General features: G+C 41.2%; 1 protein-coding gene across 8 annotated transcripts in view; it reads left to right on the top strand.

Annotated features, from left to right (window-relative positions):
• cacna2d3a (calcium channel, voltage-dependent, alpha 2/delta subunit 3a) overlaps positions 1 to 21,814 on the top strand; it is an 892,602-nt gene that overhangs the window by 332,403 nt on the left and 538,385 nt on the right. For all 8 annotated transcript variants that reach the window (XR_010020451.1, XM_063068081.1, XM_063068079.1 and 5 more), the window contains one exon: positions 11,240 to 11,299. Coding sequence is in view for 7 of the 8 variants with exons in the window: in XM_063068081.1 (XP_062924151.1) it covers positions 11,240 to 11,299 (60 nt within the window). In the remaining variant the exon portion in view is untranslated. The remainder of the gene's footprint in view (positions 1 to 11,239; positions 11,300 to 21,814) is intronic.

The following is a 21,814-nucleotide window of genomic DNA, read 5'->3' as shown; positions in this document are numbered from 1 at the left end:
TTCAATGGTGAGAGGTGCTTTACCCACGATGGACTGGGCCCTATCCACTACTTTTTCCAGGGTTTTCCAGTCAAGGGCGTTGTTGTTTGGATACAGGCTGTGATAGAGCCAGTCAATAAACGCTCCATGACACATCTATAGAAGTTAGTCAAAGTTTTAGATGTTGTGTCGAATCTTCGCAAATCCTAAGAAAGTAGAGGCGCTGCTGTGCTTTCTTTCTAATTGCACTGGAATGGTCATTGTAATGTGCTGGACCCAGGACAGATTCCCTGAAAAGATAACACCTAGGAATTTAAAGTTGCTAACCATTCTTCACCGCTGATCCCCCAGTGAGAACTGGCTCATGGACCTCTGGTTTCCAACTCCTGAAGTCAACAATCAGCTCCTTGGTCTTGCTGACATTGAGTATAAAGCTGTTATTGTGGCACCACTCAGCCAGATTTCCAGTCACCCTCTTATATGCTGATTTATCACCACCTTTGATTCAATGGTGCTGTCAGCAAACTTAAATATAACATTGGAGCTGTGCTTAGCCACACAATCATAAGTGTAGAGGGAGTAGAGCTGGGGTCTAAGCACAAAACCTTGTGCCGCACCTGTGCTGATGGAGATTGTGGAGGAGATGTTACTGTCAATCTAAACTGACTGGGGTCTGCAAGTGAGGAAATCGAGGATCCAATTTTCAGGAGGAGGTATTGAGGGCAAGGTCTTGAAGCTTATTGGTTAGTTTTGAAGGGATAATAGTTTTGTATGCCGAGCTGTAGTCAATAAAGAGCATCCTGATGTATGCATCTTTGCTGTCCAGATGTTACACGGTTGAAATGAAATGCCAATGAAATGGCATCTGCTGTGGACCTGCTGTGCGGGACGCAAATTGAGTGATCCACATTGCTTCTCAGGTAGTAGTTGATAGATTTCATCACCAACCTCTCCACGCACTTCATCACAGTAGATGCAAGTGCTACTGGATGATATTGAGGCAGGTCCTTCTTAGGCACTGGTGTAATTAAAGCCTGCCTAAAGCAGGTTGTTACCTCAGATTGCCGAAGCAAGAGGTTAAAGATCTCAGTGAATACTCCAGCCAGTCGATCAGCACAGGTCTTTTGTACTCGACCAAGTGCCCCATTTGGACTGGATGTTTTCCATGTGTTCAGCCGCCTGAAGGCTGCTCACGTGTCAGGCTCAGAGACTAAAATCATAGGATCATCAGGGGCTCTGAGAGTTCATGATAGTTCCTCCATGTTTTGATTGGCAAAGCGAGCATAGAAGGCATTGAGCTCATCTGGAAGTGAAGCCCTTTTGTTACCTATGGTATGTTGCTTGATCTCACTTTGTAAGAGATGATAGCGTTCAAGCCCTGCCAGAGCTGTCGAGCATCCTTCATTGATTCAGCTTTAATTTGGAATTGCCATTTCACCCAATTGCCATTTCACCCATGAGATGGCCTTTCAGAAATCATACAGAGATCTCTTAGAACTTTCTTGGCCACCAAACTTGGATGCTTCAGCAAATTGTGGATGTCATAGTTCATCCAGGGCTTCTGGTAAGGAAAGACTCTGAATGATTTTGAGGTGCACACTCATCTACAACTGTTTTTATAAAGTCCGTGACAACTGTGGTGTACTTGGTCAGATCCAAGGATTAATCCTCGATCACAGCCCTGTCCACCGACTCAGGGCAATCCCGTAGCAACACCTCCACTTCCTGCAACCACCTCTTTGCTGTCCTTATCTCTGGACCTTAGGTCCTTTAGCCCCTGTTTGTATGCAGGTAGGAGAAGGAAAGCCAAGCGATCAGATTTCCTGAGGTGTGGTCTGGACAAAGAATGGAAGGCATTCCTTATCTTAGTATAAAAGTGGTCTACTGTGTTGGGACTTCTGGTGCTGCAAGTTATATGCTGCTGGTAATTGGGCGGGGATTTCTTCAAACAATCATGGTTGAAATTCCTGACTATGATTTGAAATGCATTGGTAAAGGGTCGGGGGGGGGGCAATTATTTCTTGTTTGGTTACGGCATCATGTAGTATCACAAGTGCCTGATTACAGTTGGCTGATGGTTGTATGTAAACTGTGGTCAAGATTATTCTGTCTTGGTAGACAGAATGGTTGGCATTTGATCATTAGGTCTTTAAGGTTGGGGGAACAAGAGTATGTCAAAACCACCACATCGGAGCACCACAGTGAGTTTATCATGAAACACACACCTCCATCTATTGCCTTTTCCGAATCAGCAGTTCAGTCCATCCTGTGTATCAAGAAGCCCTTGAGTCTGATGGCCGTATCTGGTGTACTTTGAGGAAGCCATGTCTATGTACGTTTGTAAAACTTAGAACACAACAATTTCTCATTTCTCTTCTATCCAGCAATTTTTCCCTTGGGTCCTCAATTTTGTTCTCCAGACACTGTACATTTGCTAACAAGATGCTGGGTAGAGGGGGCCTCCTCCAAAGCAGGGTAGACAAAGGATAGTTAATTCAATTGGGACGGCATGGTAGCATTGCAGTTAGCACAACACTTTACAGTACAAGTGAACCAGGTTCACTTCCCACCACTGCCAGTAAGGACTGTGTGAGATTCCTCCAGGTGCTCCAGTTTCCTCCCACAATCCATTGACATATCGGTTAATGTTAATCGGTTATTGTAAATTGTCCCATGATTAAGCTAGGATTAAATCAGGGAATGCTGGGCAGTGTGGCTGGAAGGGCCAATAAATAAATACATAAATACATTTTCAGAAGGCCTTTGACAAGGCGCTACACAAAAGGCTGCTACACATGATAAGAGCCCATGGTTATTAGAGGGAAAATAGTAGCATAGACAGATTATTTTTCTGGCAGGGGGCAAAGAGTAGGAATAAAGGTGGCTTTCTCTGGTTGAATTCTGGTGACTAAAATGGTGTTCAGCAAAGTTTGGTGTTGGGTTCCACTACTTTTCACATTGTACGTGAATGAACTGGATGGAGGAATTGATGGCTTTGTAGAGAAGTTTGTGGATGCTACAAAGATAGGTGGAGGGGCGGGTAGTGTTGAGGAGGTGAGCAATCTGCTGTAGAACTCAGACAGGTTTGGAGAATGGGCACAGAAGTGGAAGATGGAATACAGTGTAGGGATGTGCATAGTCATGCACTTTTGTAAAAGGAATAAAGGCATAGACTATTCTCTAAATGAGGAGCAAATTCAGAAACAGGAAGTGCAAAGGGACTTTGGGTTCAAGTTCAAGTTCAGTTTATTGTCATTCAACCATACACAAGTAGACCATCAAACGAAACAACGTTCCTCCAGACCAAAGTGCACAACATAGTATATGTAACTCTCATATATAACATATAAAGTAATATTACTACCAATAAATTGACAAATAATAGGTGCATATACGATACAAGTTTAAAAAGTAAACAGAATAATGCTACTGGCTCTTCATATGTGATGAGGCCTGGGTGATGGGAGGGAGTCTGGTCTGAGTGCAGACTTCCCTAAAGGTTGATTCAGTAGTAAAGAAGGTAAATACAATATCAGTATTCATTTCCAAAGAACTAGAATATAAATACAAGGATGTAATACTGAGTCTTTCTAGTGTACAGGTCAGACAACATTTGGAATGTTGTGAGCAGTTTTAGACCCCATATCTTATTTAGGATTCAGAGGAGGTCTGTGAGAAAGATCCCAGGAATGAAAAGGTTAACGTATGAGGAGCATTGGATGGCTCTGGGCCTGTACTTGCTGGAGTTTAGAAGAATGGGGATGGGGGGGGGAAGAAATACTGAGATAGATTTTTAAAAAATTATTCATTGATGGGATGTGGGCGTCACTAGTTACGCCAGCATTTATTGCCCACCCCTAGCTACCCTGAGAAGGTGGTTATAAGCTGCCTTCTTGAACTGCTGCAGTCCCTGAGGTGTAGGAACACCCACAGTGCTGTTAGGGAGGGAATTCCAGGATCTTGACCCAGCTACAAGGAAAGAATGGCGATATGCTTCCAAGTCAGGATGGTGAGTGACTTAGAGGGGGATTTCCAAGTGGTGGTGTTCCCGGGTATCTGCTGTGCTCTTCCTTCTAGATAGTAGTGGTTGTGAGTCTGGAAAGTCCTGCTTTAGGAATTTTGGTGTGTTGTTGCAGTGCATCTTGTAGATAGTACACACTGCTGCAACTGTTCGTCAATGGTGGAGGGAGTGGATGCTTGTGGAAGCGGTACCAATCAAGTAGGCTGCCTTGTACTTGGTGGTGTCAAGCTTCCTGAGTGTTAATAGAGCTGCTCTCATCCAGGCGAGTGGCAAGTATTCCATTACACTCCTGACCTGAGCCTTGTAGTTGGTGGACAGGCTTTGGGGAGTCAGGAGGTGAGCTATACACCACAGGATTCCTCGCCTTTGTCCTGCTCTGATAGCCACAGTGTTTTTTGTGGTGAGACCAGTTCAGTTGCCTGTCAATGGTAACCCACCAGGATGATAATAGTAGGGGATTCAGTGATGGTGATGCCACTGAATGTCAAGGGACATGGAGTTTCCAATAATGGGCATGTCCAGGACTAGAGAGCAGAATAGACAAAGAAGAGGAGAAACTTCCTTAGCTAAAGGCTGAGTCATTGGCTATATGTAAAGTGGAAATTGATAGATTCTTGATTAATGTGGGCATCAAAAGTTACAGGGAGAAGGCAGGAGAATGGGGCTGAGAGTGAAAATAAATCAGCCATGACTGAATAGCGGAGCAGACTAATTGGTCAAATAGCCTAATTCTGCTCCAATGTCTTATGATCTTATGGACGATTGCAGTTGCTGAAGTGGTGTTGAAAGCAGTACATGTGGTGTACCAAGATGCTCTTTGAACTACCCGATAATTTACACTTTAGCACTCGTCTTTCAGATAACTTTTTCTTAACTTTCCCTGTAAGGTCTTGCTTGCCTGTCATGCCTGTAGCTTGAATGTGGGAGTTTGTGCCACTGAGCACTGTCAGATCAGGACAGGTTCCTGTGTGTGACGGGGTCTTTGTGTGTTTATATCTGGTGTGTCTACACCTGAACTGGTTGTCTAGTGTGCCTGGTGTGTTTATGTCCGTTGTTTTCTCATGACTGTGGGTAGAAATGTCTTGAGTCAATCTGGTAGATTTCTTTGATCCTGATTATGTTTATGTGGCTTTGTTTAATGTGTTTATCTGCTGTGTCTGGCATCTCTGTAGCCAGTATGTCCTTGTATGATGTGTCTGATATGTTTGTCCATTGATTCTGGTGCTCCTATGCCTTGTGCCTCTGTGTCCGATTTGCTGGTATGAATATTTAATATGTTTTTATTGAAACCACTCCTTTGGTCCAACGTGTCAATGTTGACTGTTTTTGTTTGGTTTACTGTAACTAGTAAGTGTATGTCTCGTGTGTCTGCATGCTGCTGCCTTTGTGTCCAGTATGCACGCATGAATTTGTTTTACAGTGGCTTGTGTCCCACTGTCAGAGGGTCTGATGTGTTTGCCTGCTGTGCCCAATGTGTCTGTCAATGGTTTTACTGCGTTTGTGTCTGGTGTGATTGCCCGTGCGAGTGCTATGCCAGTTGTCAGTACGTGTGAGGAGGACGAAAGGACTCACCTTGACAAAACAAATAATATTACAGAATTTATTCCTGTCAGCTCCTTGCTCCTGGATATTTTATCAGTTGCCACCACCTGCCAGTTACACTTCATTTCAGTGCTGCTTTGGTACTGGGCTCGGATACTTCCCTCCCTACCATCTAATGCCGCTTTGTATCTGTGAAGCAGGTGGCATAGTTAGTCTTTAGCTGTGCATCCCTGGCAACTATCTCTGCAGAGCAGTGGTTTAGTGAAGGATACACTTTAGGGCTTGAAGCGTGCTTCAAACGTATGCATGCATTTAAACAAGGAACACGATTAAATACCATGTCCCAGCAGTACTGGCCTGATCAGATGTGGGCTAATGGAGCAGCACAGGTTTAGTGTGCCATGTAGGTGGGAATGAATTTATAAGCCATTAATTACATTGATTGGCTTTTATGGAAGTAAAATTAGTTGGCATTTAATGACAAAAACACTAAATGAGGAATGGGGAAAATCTACTTAAACGTCAATAGTGAGAATATGGAATTTGCTAGCTCAGCAGTGAATTGGGTGAATTAAATTCATTTAGGGGAAGGTCAGGTAAGTATATGAGTGAGAAGGGCAAAGGGTTACGCTGATGGAGTGAGATGTCAACAACTGGCAGGTTACTTAGAGTGGATATAAGCAACTTGAGCCAAAGGTCTTCAAAAGGAGTTTGGAGGCATTTAAAGGGAATAATTTGCAAGGATGTTTGGAAAGAGGGAGGGAATGGGACTGATGAGTTGCTTGACAAGGAGCCTGCACAGACTTAGTGGGAAGACTAGCCTTCATCTTACTTATAATGACTCTTTAAGTGGCCTGTTCTTGTGTGATGTGTATATTACATAATTCTGTGTAATTCAGACAACTATTTTATACCGTCAGAATTTGCAGTTAAGCCACATTGCCAATAAAAGCACTAAACGTAACTAAAGCAACACACACAAAATGCTGGAGTAACTCAGCAGGTCGGGCAGCATCTATGGAAATGAATAGATATTTGACATTTTGGGCCAAGACACTTTTTCAGGACTAAGAAGGGGGATGTTACCAGAATAAAAAAAGTGGGGAGTGGAGTAGGAGGCTAGTTGGAAGGTGATAGGTGGAGCCAGGTGGGTGGGAAAGGTCAAGAGCTGACGACGAAGGAATCTGATAGGAGAGGAGAGTGGACCATAGGAGAAAGGGAAGGAGAATGGGTACAGGGGGAGGTGATAGGCAGATGAGAAGAGGATGGGGAATAGAGAAAAGGGGCGAGAGAAATTTCTTTACCAGAAGGTACCAAAATGACAAATCAAATTCTCGTAACAATTGTTACCTAAAATTCATTTCTAACACAGTTGTTAAGCCAATAATAGATTTCTGATATGGTTTATGTGTAGCCTTTGGATTGAATTGTGAAAATATGACCTCTGTATGAGCTATACATAAAAATGATTTTAGCTGTTTTGATCGAATTGTGATCAGTTGGACTGGGATGTGTATCTGTTATTGACAGTGACCATTGACCTCACTTTGTGTCCAAAGGCTTTCTACTTTGTAAATGTGCAGGTGGTTATACATCACAAGAAGATTTTGCTCATGATGAATGTTATGTTTTGGAGACCCTCCACAGCCCAGGGTGTAGACAAGAGTTACTTTATCATTGTGAGGTGAATCCTGCAGTATAGACTGGTCAGGTGTGGAGACTTTATTGTTGTGTACCGCCTGCTGCCAGTCAGTCTGCCAGGACTGACAGGAGAAGGGGCTAAGGCAGGTTACGGGCATCTTAAAACCAGTTGCTTCAGGCAGATGGGGCTCATTAACCGTGGTTGGCAGCTCATCCAGGAAAAGGAAAACTCTAATCTCAGATCTCTGCTGCCGTGTGGCTTTACCCACTCATGGGGAAGGCTTTGGGAGTAAACACCAAAGGAAAAATCTGGAGGCTGGCGTCCCTACGGCAGTCCTAAATTGAGATTAATGCTGACTGGAAACTCCTCCAATGCTGCTGGTACCAAACTGCGTTGATCTCTGCCGTCCCTTTGGGCTCATCAGATGCATGGAGAGGGAGAGCTTGCTACATGGTCAACAGCCTCTCCATATCGTACTGCCCAGGCTTGCCTATCTAGACAGCCAGGATGCAATATCCATGGTCGACTCTGACCAACAGAGGCCTCACTCACTCACTCACTGTCTGCACTGTGTGCAGCAGACAGCACCAAACAGGGATGAAACTAGTGTCAGGCAAAGACTAAGAATATTTGGGAAATGAGGTCCAGACTGGAGAATGGCAGATTTAGAGGAGCATGAGGAAGATTATCGGGAGTAAGTTTTAGTGAAGGACCTCCATCATTGTTCTTCAGTACAACAGATCCCAATCATTCAATCCCTCGCATAAGATGGGAGCTGTTTTAAGGGGAAAACATTCAGCAGATACTGTACGTCTCTTTAACTTGCAATCTCACGTATGTTTCATAAATACATCTCTCCCTCAAAGGTGGCCATAAAAACTATTGGAAAAATGCAAGTAAGGATAACAATCATGTGACAGTGATCATGCTTTGCGGATCAGGCATAATCAATACCAACAACATGATAACTACTGCATGAGTTTAATTGCTTTAAGATCATTTGGGTCTTTCTACAATGATGCTATGACTTTGAAGGTGAAAGCAGCAATTAACAGTAAAGGTTTTGTGGGCAAACATGGCCCAGGTGATATTTCTAGATGAGGCAGAGACCATTTCATTGTAATTTATTGCTGCATGACTAAAGGTGTTATTGGCATTCTGTTAGAACATATTTCAATACTGCAATTGGAAATTTCTATACAATAGAGGAATTCGGGAAAGTAAGGCATCCTTTTGCTACTTTCATGTTCCAGCCTTGAAGCTGAGCGTCAATTTCCGAACACTATTGCTGCAGTTTACCCTGTGTGGTTTCTGGAAGGCAACTCCCTTTCTCTTTGAGGATGACCATGAGAACCTCTGACCTTAGAATAGCTGGAGTCAGGCTGCTGTCCAGGGCTGATTGAAGGGAGAAGACTAGTGTGGCTGCCAATGGGGCATTGCTGAATGTGCTGGGAGGAGAAATAGTACCCATCGGGGGTGTATCAATGTGTTGAACCCAGAAAGCCAGGCAACTTACCAGGGGATTGGGTATAGAGTGAAAAACCATCTGCTGGCATTCTGGCTGCTGCATCATTGTTTCCAGTTCCAGAACTGGGGCTGACTTGGCAGACAGACCCTACTACCTCAACTGAATTCACTCCTCAGACTCAGGTCACAACCATTTACCAGCAAGACTCTTGCTGATAGTGAGGAATAGTGTGTGGAGTGGTGAGGCATTTTTGCTGCTGCAGGAGGGAGATGAGTCCTCACATGCTACTATAGGCATGTGGAACCTCTGCTCATGAGGGGCAGCATTCTGCTGATGTGCAGAATCTCTTTGTCCATGGGGAAATGTGAACTATTTATGGGTAGCAGGCCCATCTCCACTGATGAGTGGTGGTTTGCTGAGGATGTACCACTGCTCGCTTGTGGCTGATCACTGTTCTTTCTGAGTAAGAAGCTGCTCCCATATACTGTAGCTGAGTTTGTCAAGCCAGATTAGATGAGAATGCACAGACACAATGAGAATTTGGGTGATTTCTGTCTGTGCTTCCGTCACAAATACCATTGGAATAAGCAGGCAATCTGGAGTGGGTTGTAAAAGAGCCTTTGTAAAGCAGAGTGTTTGGCTCCACATAACCTTCTTGGAGAGTATGGATATGGGCTCTTCAGATTATATCCATTTTAAACAGGGCATGAAACTCTTCCATCAGGGTTCTCATCTGATTTTTTTGAGGCAGCGCAGATTGTGTACCTACCTCAATTTCTCCTGCCTGATAAACCACCCTACATTCATTACACCAGATGCCAGACTGCAGCCTAAGGGGATCTGCCTTCTCACCTGGTGACGTGGGTCACTTTGGCCTCATATGCTCACTGTGTTAGTCTCTGAGGTGATACAGTGGGGCACAAAGCATGGTGATGCACTGAATTCCCCCTCCTCTTCCTCCTCCTCATCATCATCACCATCATCATCATCACCATCCTCACCCACCACCACCATCATCATCATCACCATCATTATTACCATCACCATTATCATCACCACCACCATCATCATCATCATCATCGTCGTCTTCGCCATCATCATTACCATCATCATCACCACCATCATCCTTTTCCTTCTCCCAACTCTATGGTTACTCTGTTTCATGTTCTGTTCTGAAACAATGTTCACGAACTTGCCTGGAAGATTGTGGAAAGTACGTGGATAGAAGGTTGTTTGGTGCTTGATGGGGGTTTTGACCACAATATTGAGGTTATGCTGGGGGGATTGGTTTGGCTGTGTGGCGCTGAAGAAAGAGAGAGAGTGGGGAGATCTTGAAACCTTGAAATATTTTATCCCACTGTGTGGGATTTTCATTCCTAATCCAAACCACTGTTGTCACCTCTTCCCATGTTCTTCCTATTGTGGCTCTGGAATGCTTTTCTCTTTGCATTCAAGTCATCTCCCAAGAACTCAGTTTCACAAGTAAGGACTGCTACGTTATATTGTGGCTAATGTATTATTAAGGGTGAGGACCTTTGTGTTTGATGCATAGGAAAGTGCAGGCAACTGCACAATATCACATGAGATTCCGGACCAAAATATTCTTCTTTCATTCCCTGTTTCTGGCTGTAATCTTGTTTTCTGGTTTATTTTTGTGGGCTGATTGTGCATTATTGTGGTTTAGCTACAGCAAAACATGGATGCAATCTGATTTCCAGATATTTAAGTTTTCTGTTTCTAGGAGAAGTGCCACAATGACACCCAAACTCAACCGAGAAGTTGCTTCCAAGCATCCTCTGGCAAAGTTGAAGTAATTAACAACAGGGCTTTGTGTGTACTAGCAAAGCTGCTAGTATAATGTTGTAAGTTTTGCATGATGTGATTGAAAACATGAAATCATTAAAATGGGAATGTCTAGTTTGCATACAGAATGCTTCACAGAAGCACAATCACTCTGTAAGAAGTAAATGTAACTATGTTCACTGCAAAAAGAACAGGTATAATGTGACCAATTTACTGACCCCAACTTGTATCGTCACTCAGTCCCTTCACAGTTGTGCTCTCCTTTACCTGTTGCCGATCTTGCTGCCATAACATTTAGGATTCCACTGATACAGCTTGGATGGCAGCATTGTCTCCAGTAGTCCTTTGAGGAGTGGTCCCCCAATTAGTCCTGAAAATTTTGTTGCCTTCTCAAACCTGAAAATAATTTAAAAACATTGAAAATTATTGAATTTAAAAAAATAATAAAAATTCTGAAATAAAAATTTTAAAACATACATGAACCAATTATTCACAATTAGTAACATGAAACCATAGCAAAATAATTAAAACAAAGTAACTTCCCTTAATCTGTATCTCGTGATCCCTTCCTTATAATCTTGGATCTCATCATATTGTGATATTGGGCAATTTCACTAACATTGGGACCCAGTGGAACAGTAAGTTAACAAATTACATTTCAGAAATCCAAAATTTCTGGTTGCATGCACAAAAATTATGATTAATAATAATGATATACAGAATGCGAATAACCGATTGCAGTTAACTTCTTTAACTTGGTTGGATCTTGTCTTTATTTTTACAGCGCCTTGTTGAAGCTGCTGAAAATGCTCATTTGCAGCATGAATATAATTCAGATTTGGAGGTAAGCAAATAATTGTTTTAGCAATGTGGAAGTCCTGGAACATATAATGAAGAATTATACATGTGATACAGTGATTGTAAGAGCTGGAAAACTGCTCATGTTCTACTACTTTCCTGTGAGCTGTGTTCAGCAGACAAAAATAAATGGATTACCCAGGGAAGGGAAAAAGCTGAAAAGTCAAGTTGCAGTTTCAGAAAGCACACTAATCTGCATGCTGTTGATGAGAAATCTGATAATGAAGAGAGTGACACAGGACTGAATAGCCTTGAGATTTACAATGTGAAAACTAACAATAGAAAAGCAATATAGCTTGCACCATATAGAAACCAATGGGAAATTAATTAAAATGGAATTGGGCACTGGCTCAGCTGTTTCATTCATTCCACAAAATGTATTTGAAAGGCGTTTCAAAGATCCTGAACTGAAGCCTACAGATATCCAACTAAGAATTTATACTGGAGAAAAGATAACTCCTGTAGGAATGACATTCATAACAGTGAAGTATAACCAACAGTCACATTGGGCTTGTATGCGGTAAAAGCAGAAGGGCTAGCATTGTGGGGATGTCATTGGCTGAGACAACTACAACTTGACTGGAGGTCCATCCGCTATTTGCACGCCACATTCTTCACAATAGAATTAACAAAAACCAAATTAAGTGTCACACCCTGGTTAAGATCTTAATGCTAATGTGTAGGCTAGTTCACTTAATGGCTTTCTATAGAAGCAGTGTGTTCTGCTGGTAGTGTTTGGGTTACTGTTAAAAATAAGGGGTTGTGATGTTCAGTTTAGGAATATCGAGTCAGCCAAATAGGATGGTGAAATTGGGAGAAGGTTAGAGAGATAGCTGGGCAGAGAGGTTTTGAGACGGACACTGGGGTGGTTGAGGTCTTTTCGGAGGAGTTGGAGAGAAGAAGATTGAGAGAACCGGCCGCAGGATTCGATCCAACGGGAATGCACGATTCAAGACCAAGATGGGAAATTCTCCGGTGATTGGTGAATAGGAGTTGGTGCCGTAACACATTCAGCTTTTGGAAGATCTGAGCTCCAACCTTGAGCACATTAGATTGTTTTAATTATAATGTGCCCTTTTTTGTCTTTCTTCTTTAATAATAGATTGGTTAAGTAGACATTCAGAAATATACTTTCTTTATAATTGTATGCAACAACACTTACACAGTATTCACACAGATTGAGGTTCAGGTGGTCGAGACATCCCTACTTCCTGGTTTAGGTGGGACCCAAGTCATACCTACTCAAGACGTATGGAGTTCATAAAAAGTGGTTTTCTCACCGCTGAGTCCAATGGCTGTTAGTGAGGAGCTAATGAGCTGCATCTCTAGAGACACCAAGTAAAAAAGGGTTTATAAGAAAGGAACTGGAAGATGCAACAGCAGTGTTCAAGGATACAATTGGAAAACTCAATTATTTCAAGGGTAAAATAGTGTTAAATGAAAATTCCACAATGAAGTTTTACAAAGCCTGTCCAGTTTTATGTCATTTGTGATAAAGTAGCGAGCTAAATTGCATGGAGTTTGAAGGAATTCTTTTTGAGTTTGAATGGAGCCCGTGGGCAATACCAGTAGTTCTGATAGTCAAGAAGCATTTGTCTGTCAGGATCCGTGGTGAGTTTAAGGTCACTATCAACCCAGTATTGAAAGTAGACCAATACCCTCTGAGCAGGGTAGAGAATATCTCTGCAAACCTTTCTGGCCTAACACACTTCAGCAAAGTGGATTTAGCTGAGGCCTATCTACAGATGGAGCTGGAAGAGGAGTCCAAAGTGCTTCTCATCATAAACACTCGCAAAGGGCTTTAATGTTCTTTGGAATCGCAATTGCACCTACACTCTGGTAGAAAGCTTTTGCTTCCTGGCTCTGTGTTTCCTTTCAATTAGTTTTATGTTTTGGAGTTACAAAATGCAACATCCTTTTACAAGATTTAAATGTAATTATGTAAATATTTATACTTGTGTAAATAAATCTTTATGTATACATGTAAATTTTAATTGGTTTTTAAAGAAATTATTACTTTAACAATTGTTACCGCCATTAATATTGACTATAACATTTTCAGGTTACCATCCATCTTCCTCCCTCTCTCCTCAATGATGTGACTTATCGTTCTGTTAAATTTATTTTTTTTAGCTCTGTATTTAATTGCTGGTTTTCACAGCTTTGCTCTCTGATCTATTTTGGATATCCCCTCTGTTTACTGAACACTCTTAACCCTCTCTGTAACCTAAACTATACTCATTGTCACACTTATCCAGTTCGAATGAAAAGTTCTTTATCTAAAAAATCAAGCCCCTATTTCTCTTTGCAAGAATGCTGAGTGCTTCTGGCAATTTCTATTTTTTCTTGGATTTCCTGCATCTCAGCAGCTTAGTTCCAATTACTAAGTGTTTAATTATTGGCTACTAAAAAAAGGATATATTTAGAGTGTACCATTTTGTACCAGTTAAATCCAAGTTTTCTTGGAGGAAGGAGTCTGTTCTAATAATTGCTCTAAGGTTTGTAATTTTATGAGTATAATCTTCTTGGATTGCCAAATGGCAGTGATCTGTATTTAAAGGTAAGATTCATAGTCATTATGAATCGTGTATGGATAAGAAACATTTCTGTACAAAATAACTAACAAAAACATTCGGCTGTAATTTTTGGCTACAGAATTTGGAAAAAAAACAGTTTATTTTCAGGCTAATTGCGAATTAAGACAAACAAAAAATAAATTACTTTACAGAAGAAACAATTTAAGTTGTAATTTTTCCTTTGAGACTGTTTCCAGAATAATTCTTGTTGCATGTAAAATTGCTTGGCATATTATCTGCTCACAGTGCAAGTATCTTGCTTAAGATTATTTAGAAGGCGGCAATGAATATGAGAAAAAAGTTCTTTTTACATAGAAATTCTATCATTTGGAATAAAAATATAAATAGACACCATGGAAACGTAATGATTAGCGCGGTGCTATTACAGCTCAGGGCATCAGAGTTTGAAGTTCAATTCTGGTATCCTCTGTTAGCAAGTTTGAACACTTCTTCCCGTGTGTGTGTGTGTGCGATTTCTCTGGGTGCTCCGGTTTCCTCCCACAGTCCAAAAATATACCGGTTAGCAGGTTAATTGGTCATTGTATATTGTCCTGTGATTAGGCTAGGGTTGAATCGGGGGATTGCTGGGTGGAACTGCTCAGAGGGCCAGAGGGGCTGCATCTCCAAATAAAAATAAGAAGCGTAGTGAAAAAGAATTGTATGAAAACCTAAAAAGGTGAAGCAATGTGGAAAGAAATGGACAATGAATTATTTGTCTTTCCTTTTTAAAATGTTGGCACATACTCAATGGGTCAAATAAATTCCTTCTGTGTTCCTGTAATTTTATGATTTAATAGCTTTATGTTTAGTTTGCCCATGTGTATTGAAGTAATTGCATGCCCATAAAAAGTTATGTAGAAAGCCACAAACAGGAAAGAAATGGGAGTCTTGAGGCATTATTGAACATATGGCATTAACAGGGAGAGCGAAGGGATCAGTTGAGGACAATATTGTACAAATGCAGTGTTGGAAGTGGAGAATGAGGATAGTCCTGGGTGCCATCTAAAAAAGGCCAAGAAAATTATTCCAGAAGAAGGAAAAACTTTTTATTGGTTATTAAATTAACAAAAACATTAGTAAATAAGAATGGTGCACTATTTTAAAAAAAGTATCTTAGTTTGGATTACATGTTTATTTGAGATTAAAAGAATAGCTAGGTTATATTACAGTTTATTTTAAGCCACTTAAATTGGATGGCCTTGTTAACTTTGTACAGTTTTATTACTCAGTTGGGCCATCTTTTGATGAAGTACCTCAGATTTGAAATACTGATTGTTTATCTTTCCAATATGCTGCTTGACCTGCTAAGTGTTCCTGGCATCGTCAGCCTCCGTCCCCCAACCCTGTTTGATAGCTTGCATCAATTTACGTTCACCATGAGACAGTGACTGGAAACAAGTGCTATGATGAAGGGCCTCAGCTGAAAACATCGACTGCTTGCTCTTTTCCAGAGATGCTGCCTGACCTGCTGAGTTCCTACAGCATTTTGCAAGTGCTGAAGTGATATGATCTGTGTGGAGTTTGTGGTAGACACCAAAACCTATGATTTTGACCTCACACATGTTTAACTGAAGGAACTGGTAACTTGTCTATGTCTGTCTGTGAAGAAATAATCTGAAAAGCAGGAGGGATTGTGAGCAGTGTGGGGTGGTGGGCCAGTGGAACTAAATGTCACTGTGTACAGTGTCTGGATGATGTCGCCACAGGCATTTTCTTCCAGAAGAACAGGATGGAGATTAGCAACACTCACAACACGCTGGAGGAACTCAGCAGGTTGGGCAGCATCCGTGGAAACGATCAGTCAACGTTTTGGGCCGGAACCCTTCGTCAGGACTGTAGAGGGAAGGGGCAGAGGCCCTATAAAGAAGATGGGGGGAGGGTGGGAAGGAGAAGGCTGGTAGGGTCCAGGTGAAAAACCAGTAAGGGGAAAGATAAAGGGGAGGGGGAGGGGAAGCAGGGAGGTGATAGGCAGGAAAGGTGAAGAAAGAATAGGGGAAAACACAATGGGTAGTAGAAGGAGGCAGAACCATGAGGGAGGTGATGGGCAGCTAGGGGAGGGGGCAGAGTGACATAGGGATAGAGGAAGGGAGGGGGAGGGAATTACCGGAAGTTGGAGAATTCTATGTTCATACCAAAGGGCTGGAGACTACCTAGACAGTAAACCTGAGTTTAGCCTCATCATGGCAGTAGAGGAGGCCATGTATGGACATATCTGAATGGGAGTGGGAAGCAGAGTTGAAGTGGGTGGCTACTGGGAGATCCTGTCTGTTGTGGTGGACAGAGCGGAGGTGCTCGACAGGATGGAGATTAGATTGTTCTAAATGTACTTACTGATATAGGAGTCAGAAAAGAACCCATTGTGAATTTGCTTCTGTTGTGGTTGTGATTGGTAAGAGCCGATCCAAGCAGAGGCATTTTCATGGACAATGGATAGTGGTGAGGGATGGTGTTTTTAATTGTGTCAGAAAGACTAAGAAAGGTTAACTAGACTAATGGACCACCACCCAGAAGGTGTTACTTTTAACATTTGTTGATGCTATGTGGCTGCAATCACAAGAGCTTAGCAAATTGTTCACTCATTTCTAAATTTGTAGTCTGCTCAGTTGACTATCAGGTTAACCTGGACTAGAGCATTTTGCATACATTTCTGGAAGGCTTAGCACCAGTTGGAAAATTTGTCTCCTAATTTTTCAGTGGTCCTTTTGTTTTTTCAGCTCAGTTTTATTCTGACATATATTTCCCCCCACAGTGCTACCAATGCCAGTTTCAAGTGACATTATATAGGGAAATCTAACCGCACTGTAAAATTTGCTCTTAGATATCTCACTCTTTGCGTAGCTTCCGTGATCAATGTTAGGGCGATGCATAAGTCTGTTTTAACATAAAAAATAAAGTGCATGGAAAAATTTCAAGGCCACAAGTCAAAAGTCTACATTTTTTTTAAGGACAAGGGGCATTCATAGCGTTATTAAAAGAGGAGGAGACTATACAGAGAAAACAGAATCTTTTAAAGGATCAAGCAACATGGGACATAAGGAAAAAAGATTAGATAAACAGCAACGTGTGGTCAAGTTGGAATTATGAATTCCCAACAATATGACATAAGATTAAGTATTGAAAACCCTAAAACTGAGGAAGAACAATGCAAACCTACTCTTCCATAATTATTCCATAATAACCAAACTAACTGAAAAATAATAAACACTGCTTGGACTTTCGGTCGGTTACAGATATTGATTATAACCAACATTTCTGTGAGAAACACTGCCATCTTCATCAGGGATAATTTAGAATTTACCTGTTCAATTATAATGTTCATGTACAACCACTTAATAACATGTGCACTCATATCCAGCATTTAAAATGGCACAACCAGGCTTTTGAATGCGTCCGGTGCTCCCGATGTGGCCTTTTATATATTGGTGAGACCCGACGCAGACTGGGAGACCGCTTTGCTGAACATCTACGCTCTGTCCGCCAGAGAAAGCAGGATCTCCCAGTGGCCACACATTTTAATTCCACATCCCATTCCCATTCTGACATGTCTATCCACGGCCTCCTCTACTGTAAAGATGAAGCCACACTCAGGTTGGAGGAACAACACCTTATATTCCGTCTGGGTAGCCTCCAACCTGATGGCATGAACATTGACTTCTCTAAATTCCGCTAGGCCCCACCTCCCCCTCGTACCCCAGCTGTTACTCATTTTTATGCACACATTCTTTCTCTCACTCTCCTTTTTCTCCCTCTGTCCCTCTGAATATACCTCTTGCCCATCCTCTGGGTCACCCCCCCCCCGTCTTTCTTCCCGGACCTCCTGTCCCATGATCCTCTCATATCCCCTTTTGCCTATCACCTGTCCAGCTCTCGGCTCTATCCCTCCCCCTCCTGTCTTCTCCTATCATTTTGCATCTCCCCCTCCCCCTCCAGCTTTCAAATCCCTTACTCACTCTTCCTTCAGTTAGTCCTGACGAAGGGTCTCGGCCTGAAACGTCGACTGCGCCTCTTCCTATAGATGCTGCTTGGCCTGCTGCGTTTACCAGCAACTTTGATGTATGTTGTTTTGAATACACTGTTCATTTTGTTTGAAGTTGTTCTTTTGTGATTAAAATGTGCAACAGTGTTGTCACTAGGAGCCATTTGACTTTTCAACTATAACAACCCAGCAGAGGGCATGCAGTTTGCTTTACATAACAGGTGCTGTTATTTTTACGGCAAAAAAACTCTCATACTTGGAAAGTGCCAGCATTGACAGCCCACCTTATTTGTTTTGCTAACCTTTCAGCTTAACGTTGGGCTTCAAATTGCTCACGTTGTGGTTCTTTTCATTTCCTTGCCATCAGTTTTAGCCAACATTTCCTTGCTTCAAATTTTACCCTTTAACTTCCCATGCATCTACTTGTACTTTTACTTTCTATTTTCATCATCATAGCAGTATTTTTTGTTTCCATAAACCATTCAAAGTATTTCTTAACTTTTTCTTGCTACACAATGCCCAGAATTTACTGATACCATTACTTGCTGCACTTTTCCTTCAGCTTCTTCAGCCCAATCACTGTCCTCCCTGGAAGCGGATTCAGATTCATTAATTTGTCACATGTATATCGAAACATATTACAAAATACGTTGTTTGTGTTAACAATCAACGCAGACTAACGATGTGGGGGGGGGCAGCCCACAAACACCGCCTCACATTCAGATACCAGCATAACACACCCACAATACTCGGTAATGCAAGACAAACAGAACATAACAAGCAACACAACAACAGCGGTGGAACAAGCCGCATTCCCCCTACCGCCCGCCCACCCACCCACACACACACACACACATACACTTTCCAATCCCAGGAGAAGCCATCTTCAGTTTTCCAGCAGAACTGTGCATTTGCAGACATTGGACTTTGCCTTCCTCAATGAACTCCAGAGACTCGCAGGCCTGGGCTTCTGCCGACTTCTAGACCTCCGATCTACTTTCAGGCTTTGATCTTCGGTATTGACCCAATACTTGCCAATGACGTTGAATGATGACTCTAGGTGAGGACAGCGAACACTAGGTCGCAAACTTCAGACTCCCTGATAATGCTACCCCAAACACTAGGCCTCAAACTCTGGTCTCGCCAATTGGCCTTCATACCTCCTGCCTGCGTGGAACTCCCATCCCAGAACCCGCCAACGACTCCAGCCTGACCTCTACTTCCCCACATTCTGTCCCTAAACCCTAACCTGACCCTTAACCCCCTCTTTGTCCACAAAGCCATCCCTACCAACCAGAAAAACAATTATGCTTGAGTAGTTCTTTCTTTCTTTCAGCTGGTCCTAACAATCTACTATCTTTCTTAGTAAGTTCACCAACAGTTACATATCATCCATTTCTATTTAGAAATCCCCATAAATACATGAGCCATAAGCTATAATTATGTTGTTAGTCTTTTAGGTAAATGTTCAGTGTGTAGTATTTTGGAACTTTTCAGCTTTAACAATTGTAAGTGTATCTTGTATACAACTTTCCCTCTAATGTTCTTTTACAGCTGCATGGACCAACCATTACTCTGAGCAGGAAATGTTTGCATGGCCTGAAAACTATGGGGCACTTTATAAACAATAAACCACAGACCAGCGGTTTGTTAACAATGAGCTACCAATTTCCATTCTTTGTTTATTGTTACAACTTGTAACAGTGTTGTAACTTGAAACACTGACAATGTAAATATGTTGAAGCTCTAAAATGCTTCAAAGTTAAGCTTGTGGTACATTTATTATTTAGAAAATGTATGGATTATATTCACTAACACATAATTACAGGGTATTTCATAATTAACATATTTTCAAAATTATATTAGCATAATTTCAAAATTATTTCTTTAATATAAAGAAATTCCAGCTGCGCAGCAACAAAGGCTATGTGCAGGGGAGCATTTCAGTTACTTTGTGGCCATGTATCTATGCAAATTAGAGGGAATACTGCTTGCCTATGTACATATGCCACTCCCTTACTCATTAAAGCCTCAGCCAAACATAAATTTTGATTTCTCACAATATTGAGAATTCTGGTTATTACTTTTGCTACTTCCTATAGACAGGTAAATAAATTAGTTGTAGAAAAATAACTGCAATAATCAATTCGTCTTTTTTACCTCTGCTGAGGCTCATTCAGAGATAAAATGGAACATGCATTATATTCATTGTAAACACAATAGTTCCATATCAAAAAGTGTCATGATGATACTTGGTATTAAAGGTAAGAGTTTAATTCCATATATGTCAGTACTTTGACATGAAAATATTTATGCATTGTGCTGCGTTATTAACTGAATTAGGTCCAGTATAAAGAAAGGCTATTTCCAAATAATATTCAGAAAAAAATGTCTTAACATAATAAAAACCTTTGTAAATGGTAAATTTAATTGAAATATAAATTTTCATTATTATTACCTTCCTGTGTCAATAACTTTATTTTGAATGCAGTAGAATTCCATGCACAGCAAACACAAAGTACTACAATCAGAAGTAAATGCTGAATTACTCGACACAATGATGAATGAACAATGTTCTAAATCTATGGCACGGTGCCAAACTAATAACCTGCAGCATTATTTCTATCCACAGATGCAGCCTGACCTGATGAGGGTTTTTTTTAAGTGTTAAAACGATTTATGATGCATGTTAATAATTACAGAAAGTAGAATAAATTATGGAAGTAGTGAATTAAATGAGAGGAAGCTCTGGATTTTAAGGGTTATAAATTGCAGATAAAAAATGGGGATTGAAAGAGATTGAGAAGTCCTATAGTTTTAGATTCTGGGAAGGAATGAATGAAAGTGGAAGAGAGTTAATAGTCACTTTGTCTAGATGATTGACGGAAAATTTAATCAGTAATGGAAAAGAGCTGGGAGCGAGGAAGCCTGAAAACCAGATAAACATCTGGCTGAATGCAAACAGACTATGCCATGGTCTACAACAAAGAAAGAGCAGACTGAGAGTGAAGTAGAAACTGTGAACACAAATACTATGTGCACAATGCTAAATCCTGTCAGATGTATTGGAGATGTTCAAAGCGGTGACCAATTTCCAGTTTGTCATGAATAATGTTCCAGTGATATATATATAATGTACACCAAGAGATCTTCAACAGAAAATCATGCTAAACAAGATGTATAATGGGTTGGAAATGGCAAGATCATGAACACTTCAAGAATCTGTAATTTTTTTTGTATCCTTGGTGTAGAGGGAGAGAAATTGGGCTTGATTAAAAAGAAACATAACTTCTCTCCACATGTTTTTTAGTTATCCAGTCAATTATATGCTCTTAGTACATGATCAGCTCAAAGTCCTCAGCAAGCTAGATGAATAGTTCTACTGTAGTCATATTTGACTTCAAAACTGGAGTTATGTTTCAGTGCCCAATTTTAATTATTTCACTTTCTCTAGTCCTAGCAAAACCTAAGCAATAAGATCAGGAGATGAATTTTCATTCATCCTCCAAGACCTTGATGAAGACATACTAGAAAATAAGAACATATTTAGATTGTTGTGCCAGTATAAGTCACCATGATCTCATTCAAGAGTGAGGGAATATGATGCAGGACTAAATTCATCTTTGTTTTTAATACAGTAGATTTTGGTCAATTGGGCCGATGGTTAATTGGTGTAGCAGCTTATTTTGGACACTAGTCCACATAATTGGGGCAGGTGACTGTTGCCGAACAGGTTCTAACTAGTGTCAGTTGTCCGTGTTTGTATGGCCATTAGACGCTACACCATGCGAACAGTTTTTAAATAGCGGCAGTTGCATGTGTTTGCGTTGGAACACGTAGTGATTTTTGTCACTGATAGTTCGCAATAAGTAAGCAGTAAGACAACTTAGAATTGTTTTGCTCACTGTGGTTTCAAGCATTCAGGCTTGGAGATGCCAAAAATGGCCGG

The sequence above is a fragment of the Mobula hypostoma genome, chromosome 15, assembly GCF_963921235.1.
Source record: "Mobula hypostoma chromosome 15, sMobHyp1.1, whole genome shotgun sequence".
In the NCBI taxonomy this organism is placed as follows: Eukaryota; Metazoa; Chordata; class Chondrichthyes; order Myliobatiformes; family Myliobatidae; genus Mobula; species Mobula hypostoma.
The sequence above is the reverse complement of the archived record's forward strand: the minus strand, read 5'-3'. Positions and strand labels throughout refer to the sequence as shown.